This window comes from Azolla caroliniana, unplaced genomic scaffold (genome assembly GCF_043228905.1).
Source record: "Azolla caroliniana isolate FFs.n. ecotype wild unplaced genomic scaffold, voAzoCaro1.0.p SCAF_17, whole genome shotgun sequence".
Classification (NCBI taxonomy): Eukaryota; Viridiplantae; Streptophyta; class Polypodiopsida; order Salviniales; family Salviniaceae; genus Azolla; species Azolla caroliniana.
This window is the reverse complement of record NW_028230452.1, coordinates 12221392-12229998: the sequence shown is the minus strand read 5'-3', so window position 1 is coordinate 12229998 and position 8607 is coordinate 12221392. Positions and strand designations below refer to the sequence as shown.

The 8607-nt window shown below is 39.6% G+C and overlaps 1 protein-coding gene across 1 annotated transcript; it reads left to right on the top strand.

Annotated features, from left to right (window-relative positions):
- Positions 1-5814: 5814 nt before the first annotated feature.
- LOC147853126 (F-box/kelch-repeat protein At1g55270-like) lies at positions 5815-8392 on the top strand. Its single transcript, XM_087333175.1, has 3 exons — positions 5815-5963; positions 6468-6547; positions 6712-8392. Exons 1-3 carry the CDS (start codon positions 5954-5956, stop codon positions 7966-7968), a joined length of 1347 nt encoding a protein of 448 aa, XP_087189301.1. The 5' UTR covers positions 5815-5953; the 3' UTR covers positions 7969-8392.
- Positions 8393-8607: the final 215 nt, after the last annotated feature.

Genomic DNA, 8607 nt, shown 5'->3' with positions numbered 1-8607 from the left:
GTGTTCAATGTGCCTATATAGACACATATGTATAAGAATCATTTAATACACACACACACACACACACACACGTATTATGTTGCTTATCACTTTGAGCTTTGAGCTTTCCCACTAGTAATAAAAATATTACTAAAAAAAAGAGATAGAAACTAGTTGATTTTATGAGCACTTTAAAAATAGAAATTTTGGATGCTTGCACTTAAGTATTCAAAATATAATGAAGTTTACATGAAGAACATGAACTTTTGGCTTGGTTACAAGACAATTTTATTTTGTGTCACATTCGTGCCAAACCAAATAGACACATGACATGTGTGTCTCAAATATATTGCTTCTTTGAATGAACATGTAAGGGTTTTCTCTTTCTTATTATTCTAGTATTTGGTTTTACCTATGTTATTATTGCCAAAGGGCAAGGTATTTTGATATTTTATGGTGAAAGTTTCATCTTCGTACATATGCACATCAGCTACACTTATAACAACCTATCAAACATGTTGATGAACTATGAGTTTGGATCATAGTAAAGTGGAACTACTTTTAAAATGGTATTTTTACACTACAATGCATAGTTGTTGAGGTTGTCTTACGGAAGTGCACTATTATGTTAGACGCATGTCTCAAATATGATGTTTAAATGTATAATATTCATAGCATTATGCACCGGCTATGTAGCTATATCTGTGTAAATTGTTCCAAATGCTAAGAATCATAATCTTTGTTGGTGGAACAATTTGATGGAATTGCTCAAGTAATCAAAAGAGTTTGTGAGACCCTTACATTTATCATTGTTTTAAAGTGGGATGAACATACGAAATGTGGGTTTTGATGCACATACCTAAGAAAATTGTTATGAAACAACCTGTTGAGAATCGAACTCAACTTCCCATAGAAAGAGTGTTCACACTAGTCAGTGGACATTGTACTAGGATATTTTTGTAATTAGTAGAAACTTGGGCACTTGCCCTAAATCAGTTGGTATTTAAACCAACCCTTTGTAACTTAGTTACTGTTGGATGTAATATACAATTTCTTGTTTAGAGCTCTCACTCTCTCTCATTTGCTCTACATTGCCAAGCTTGAGGGGAAGTACAGCAGGTGACACGGAAGCAGCCGAGAAACAGAAGTAACTGACCAGTACAATGAACAACGAGCATGAAGCCGAAAAGCCGAACAACCAAGTTCGAAGATTTCGAAAGTCGGAAGCCGATTCATCCAAATTGAAGTATTTCGAAGACCAAACCAAAACGACTTTTCGACATACGGAAATTGTGTTCAAAGGGGCGTGTTGAGAATCGAACTCAACTTCCCATAGAGAGAGTGTTCACACTAGTTAGTGGACATTGTACTAGGATATTTTTTGTAATTAGCAGAAACTTGGGCACTTGCCCTAGATCAGTTGGTATTTTTTTCCATAAAAAATATGCTCCATTGGTATTAAAATTAACAATGCCAAAGGCAATCTACAAATTGTACATAATAGTTTCCACTCCATAAGTATATATCGTAAAAAAAAGGGACCAAATAAAGATGGCATTTGTTATGGCCTCTAAAAAACATCATGTTGCAGCCAACATTGGCTGAATGTGATTCCACATATACTGAAGCTCTTTAGTATACCCATATTCAACCTATAAACAAATTCCTGCGGTCCAAGTGAATACATATGTTGGTGGTAATCATGGCTAGTAGTCTAAAAACTCCATGTTTGCATTTGGTTCCGCATGTACTAAAGTTGTTCACTATCACCTGGTTGTCCAATAGCTGTTCCCGTTCCTTGGCCTTTAATTTTCCTTTGTGAATGTCCTTTTGTACCACTTAGGTAATACAAAACTGCTCTCTCCAATCAAGCCATTGAGGTAATCTGCTACTTCTTGGCCGTAGTCTTCTTCAAGCCACTCGTGATGATTGGCTTCGACCCTCCCCACCATCTTCACTCATCCTCACCACAAATATTTCTTCCTTTAGTCGACATCAGCCATCTCACCGATTAACCTGGTTCCAATGTCCACGCATATCCTGTATAATCAACAAAAACTTAGGTTAAAACATGTCCTCACCCACTCCTGCACATTGGCTTCGACCCTCCCCACCATCTTCACTCATCCTTAACACAATAATTCTTCATTCAGTCGACATCAGCCATCTCACCAAATACCACGGTGGCAATGTCCACGCATATCCTGTATTGATCAACACAAAATTAATGTAAACATTTCCTCACCCACTCGTTATAGTCGGCTTCACCCTCCCCACCATCTTCACTCATCCTTAACACAAAAATTCTTCATACAGTCGACATCAACCATCTCACCAATTAACACGGTGGCAATGTCCACGCATATCCTGTATTGATCAACACAAAATTAGTGTAAACATTTTCTCACCCACTCGTTATAGTCGGCTTCACCCTCCCCACCATCTTCACTCAACCTTATCACTTTCACACAGAAAATTTCTTCGTTCAAACCACATCAACCGTCTAGCCAATTATCGTCATGACCAATGTCCACGAAAAAACCTGTATCAATAACAAAACAGTTAATCTCAAAGTTTCCTCACTCATGATAGATGGCTTCGACCCCCCCGCCATCTTCCCTCATCCTTATCACAAAACAAGAAATTCTTCATTCAGTCCACGTCAGCCCTCTTGCCGATTAACATCTTGCACTGTTGACGAAAAACCTGTATTAAAAACAAAAATTAGTGTAAAAATTCCCCACCCACTCACGATTGTCGACTATGACCCCGCCACCATACCCCATCCTTTTCTCTTACACATTCTTCCTTCTTTCCACATCAGCCCTCTCGTCGATTAGCTTGTTAGATCAGTTGGTATTTAAACCAACCATTTGTAACTTAGTTATTGTTGGATGTAATATTAAGTTTCTTGTTTAGAGCTCTCACTCTCTCTTGTGCACACACACACACAATCCTTCCGCTGCACAAAATCACTCTCGATTCTTTACACAACCTTTCTATGATTTCTTATAGAAGACAACTTATGTACATTGCGTAGGTGCATAAACCCATAGGGAATAGGTTTTACTTCATATCACGGGGCATGTTTTATATTGTTGTGAAAATTCGTCAAAACAAAATAATAGTAGTGGAAAGCCAATGATGGAGGAATGTTGTTGGCCAATTATCCTGATTGATGTTGGATAAAAGATTGAGGGCTACATTATGTGGCAGGAGTTTTGTTAGCCATACTATGGTAAATGGTTCATATGCACTTTGTTTTGCAAGTTCCACAATGCCCAAGCATTTAGACGTTGTTCTAATTATAGAGCATGAAAAATGCATACCATGAGTATAGAACTATGAAAGTCATCATAGTAAGGTTGCAAAGGCTCAAGAACATTTGGTTTCAAAAGGTATATCCACTCCAGACCAAACCGTGTTGTTTGAAGCAATTCACTTATCGCTCGTTCCTAAAGATGGCTACCCAAATCTAACTAAATCTCAATCACATGATATGTTTTGCTCAAATGAGCCTTACAAGATGTGAGATGGAGCAAGAATATCATGTCTGGCGACCATATATGGTTGCCAAAGATTCATTCATTGACAAGTCAAGTTAAAATTTCCAAAATCCTAAGTATAGTGCATGTTGGCTAGTTAGTTACTTATTGAAGAACACGTTAATCTTCAAGAGGCACCGTGCGTGTATTTTACTTTGGAGTAGTGTGGAATTGTGTTGGATGGAGGGATCTTAAACACTCCAAATGGATGGGACACTTTAAGCAAGAATGATACATTGCTTATTTAATAAGTGATGAGTTAGAGAAGGGATGCATGTCTCATCTAAGAAGTCATGTACTTTAAGGAGTGGCACATACCCATTTGGTTTGCTAAATACTACTTGAGAAATCAAGGGTCAACTTAGTAAGGTTATGAATGATATCACGAACATGCTAATTTATCTACTTTCAAACACTAATGTTCAAGATGAATGTCTCCAAACTATAGAAAACATTTGTGTGGAGCAATCACCACTATTTCAAGAGTATCCAACGTAAGCTTTAGGAGTATAGAATATTTCTCTCCAAGATACATGATGTACAAATTCCAATAGTGCAATCTACATTATTGCTTTTCTTTTATTATGGAGATGGTCCACTCAAGTTATGTATGCTTTCACCTATAATCAACAAAGTGATGAGCTTGGCAACACCTTAATTTCATATGGGAAAGAAATGTGTGTAGGGATGTGTCAAGGTTGAAAATGTGGAGAAAGCAAATATGTACAATTGAACTTGTTTGGGGTAAGGTTTGAAGGGAAGCAATTGTGGGAATTACAAACAAGGTGATAGAAAGTTGATGATGTATATGTTTGAATGTCCTCGCAAGTCCAAAAGCATGATTGATGGAACCCCATAAACGTGTTACAAGAGAGAGAAAACCTCTTGTGCCGGTGTGGAAGATATAAATTCCCTCGTTGGAGCCCTAACATCTTGTCTCATGTTTGAAGAAAATTTGAGGTAAGCTATATAGAAGCAATTGCGAGGCTTGCAAACAAGAGAATGGAGAGATGATGGTGTCAATGTTTACGTCCTCGGAAGTCTAGAAACATTATCAAAGGACCCAAAAAGAGAGAAGAGGATGTAGTTAAACATGGTTGACCAATAAATTTTAAAACAAAGTAGAGTCATGTGCCTAAGTGGCCTAACATGGCATGCATGCATGACGACCTCAAGAAATTGTGTGAGGCTGGCAAAATAGAGGGTCAAAAGCATGGTTGAATGGCTGCAAATGCTTCATACATATTGGGGATGGGGAGATAGAGATGGGCACGTGAGGCAACTAAGTGGCGCCTTGGCGGTTCAAAATGGGTGACGGATGGGTGATTGATATATGGTTGGTAGGGCGTGGAAGTTAAGAAAAGGTTTTAAGTCCTCCCCCCCCCCTAGGTTACACCATTGAATTTTTTTATGAGTAGGGTGTACCTCCAATCAGACTCAGACTCACATGACCAACACTACTCAAGTGCGTGAAGGATGATTTAGATGAAGTATTTGGACCTGCTAAACATACAATACTACCCAACCACCCTCTATCCAACTTCCAATCTTTTTGTGAGTGATGGGCATTGCCGCGTCTACTCCATCTGTCAAGAAGACTTAGAAGCCCACGACTCACGGGGCCTTCTCTACCTATCGAGAAGGCCCTCATCTCAATCGGTTGAGGTGGTGTGTTGTGCGGACGTGTTACAATGGATGCCTTCTCTACGTGTCGGGAAAGGCCCTCACCTCAATCCGTTGAGGTGGTGTCTTGTGGTTCCACTCACGGAACCCCTCAACATAGTGGAAGTGTTTACCCCCACAGCCCCACAAAAAAAAAGTAAAAAAATAAAATCCAATGGCCTTCCTTTTCTTTGGATGGATGGACATATACATATCTAGATTCTACATATCTGTATGTATATATGTATACATACAGATATATATATATATATATATATATATATATATAGAGAGAGAGAGAGAGAGAGAGAGAGAGAGAGAGTAGCGTAGCCAACAGTGAACACCACAAATAAATGAGTCATTGAGGAGGAGACAACTATTAATGAAAGGATGCAGAAGTAAAAAGAAGAAGAAGAAGAAGAAGAAGAAGACGAAGGGATTGGCTCTCAATATAAAGGAAGGAGAAGAAGAAGAAGCAGAAAGAAGAAGGCGAGGAGGAGGAGGAGGAGGAGGAGCAAGGACCGTTGATGATGATGGAGAACAAAGAGAAACAGACAGATATCTCCACCTCCTCCTCGTCTTCTTCTTCTTCTTCTTCTTCTTCTTCTTCTCTTTCTCTATAACTGCACTATGCACACCTTTCCTTCTCCTTCTCCTTCTCCTTCTACCCTCTTCACGGGAAACAGTGTAGTCGGCCTGAGAGCGAGATCGCCATCGCCATCGCCATCGCCTTCGACATCAACACAGCTCACAACACATTCTCACTCATGACGATCGGTACATTATTACTTCATTCGCTCTAGCCTCTCTCGTAATTCAACTTTGTGAGAATATTATCTATGTTTTTCCGCCCCACGTTGGATATGACCACTTTTACCTCTTCAAATTCTGTTAATTCCTTTTTGGAGCTTCTGGACCAGGTTGTTGTTGGGCTCACAGAAATCATCCCAATTTATGTAGAGTAAATGTGATGCTATTTTCTTACACAACACGACACCCGACACACCAATCATCCAGCATTAAGCTAACATCTTCTTTCTTGTATGCCATTTTTTTCTACTAAAATGCATATTCAGAATCTTGATCCTATGAATATGGATGCGTATGCATATATGTGTATGCATATGCATATGTGTTAGGGATCCAATGGTCGATGTGTCTATGTATACGCATATGTATGCACCAATCACTTGTATTACTGAATCTATGCTTGATATGTGGATGTATGTATGTGTAAATAGTAATTCTACTATTGAAATCAAAATCACTTTATGGATCCAGGAAAGCTTTGTGATTTTTGCGATGAAGGGTTGAAGCTCAATTCTACCCACGTAATGTGTCAAGGAATTCCTCGGCCTCAGGTAAGGCCATATATCAAAGAACGAAATTCACTTAAACTTTCCTTTTTAAATATACTTTCTCAGAAAGCTATCCGAGAAGTTACTACATGTGCTAAAATAAACTCAGTACAGTTTCTTGGAACATCATTTAAAACTTAACCACATGGGAATGATGCATGATGTAGGTTGATTCTATGACATGTGACTGCGGAGGTGATTCCTATCTTTCTTTCTCAGAGGTCAAGAGATGTGTGCCAGGAACGAAGCATTGCATCCAGACAGGTGTGAAGGCGTCCATGCGCCTCCCCAGAAGCAAATCCTTGAGACTAAGAGAAAGAAATAAGTCACCTTCAGCTTATATACCAGGTCTTCCTGATGACCTTGCCATTCATTGCTTAATCCGAGTGCCTAGAATTTTCCACTCTTTTCTCCGCCTTGTTTGTAAAAAGTGGTATCGTCTATTGGGTAATAACTACTTTTACTCTTTGAGATATAAGTTGGGTATGGCTGAAGAGTGGATATATGTCATAAAACGTGATCGGGACAACAAGATTGGATGGCATGCTTTTGATCCCGTCCACCAAATGTGGCAACCCCTTCCCCCAATTCCTCCCGAATTTTGTGAAGCTCTTGGGTTCGGATGTGCGGTGCTTAGTGGGTGCCTTCTCTTCTTATTTGGTGGAAAGGACCCTATAAATGGTTCAATGAAGAGAGTCGTATTCTACAATGCGAGGACAAACAAGTGGCATAAAGCGGCAGATATGATGCGGCGCCGCCACTTTTGTGGGGGTGGGGTAATGAATAATTGCTTGTACGTGGCTGGGGGGGAATGTGAAGGCACACAGCATCTATTAAGATCAGCCGAAGTGTATGACCCTAACAAGAACCGATGGGCATTCATTGCTGATATGGCTGTGGCTATGGTGCCATTGGTGGGAGTTGTCTATGGTGGCAAATGGTTTCTCAAGGGTCTTAGCTCGAATCGACAGGTAATGAATAAAGTTTATGTGCCAGCAACCGATCATTGGTCGGTGGTGACTGATGAAGATGGATTAGTGTCTGGATGGCATCATCCTAGTGCTTCTCTCCATGGACACCTTTATTCTCTCGATTGCCCCGACGGTTGCAAACTTAGGGTTTATGATGATTCAAGTGAGTCTTGGAGCAGGTCGGTAGACAGCAAGGCTCATTTGGGAAATTCAAAGGATGTAGAGGCCATCGCTCTGCTACCACTTGGGGGTAAATTGTGTATCGTTCGTAATAATATGAGTATGAGCATTGCTGATGTCTCGTATGCCGAGGTACCTGGAAAAAAGGAACAAGTATGGGAAACCATTGCTGGTAGAGGGCAACTTAAGTCATTTGTTTCTGACTTGTGGTCGAAGTTCTCTCGAATGGGGAAGAAGAGCCATATTTTGCATTGCCAAGTTCTCCAAGCTTAGTTAACTAAGTGTTGGGAAGATCTGGAGCCAATTTCTCTATTCTGGATACCGTGTGTCCATAGCATGATTTTTTCCCACAACTCTCACACAGGTAACGTTCTTTCATGGTCAGTAGTAGCTTCCCCATGCCTCTTTTACGATTTTGTACATTGATATTGTAAAGCATTATTGAGTTATCTAATCATCCCGGGTGTGTACCATGAAAGGATCTTATTGGATTCTTCCTTCTACATATGTGTGTGTAGTAAAGAGCCAATGAATCGTGATTGCTAGTTATTGTAATTTTCAAAGGACTATGCTAACCTACAGGGTCAAAAGAATAACTGTATTCCTTGAAAACAGGGTTATTATTAGCTTTAGGGGTTGCCTCTAATCACATGGTCAATTATATATCATCCAAGAAATACACGTCAAATTTTCTATAGACATGAGTTTTACAATGTCCAGTGTGTGCAATTCATCTTACTTTTTGATGCAGGCAAATGATTGGCATTGGCCGTTTCAAAGATTGTAAAACAAATATCTTGTTTTAGGTATTCTCTGTTCTTGCACTTTGCTTTCTTTGTTCTTGATGTTTATACCTTACATTTAAGGGATTGTATTTCCCTTACAGATTCGAAACCCAAAGTCTTTTTGGTG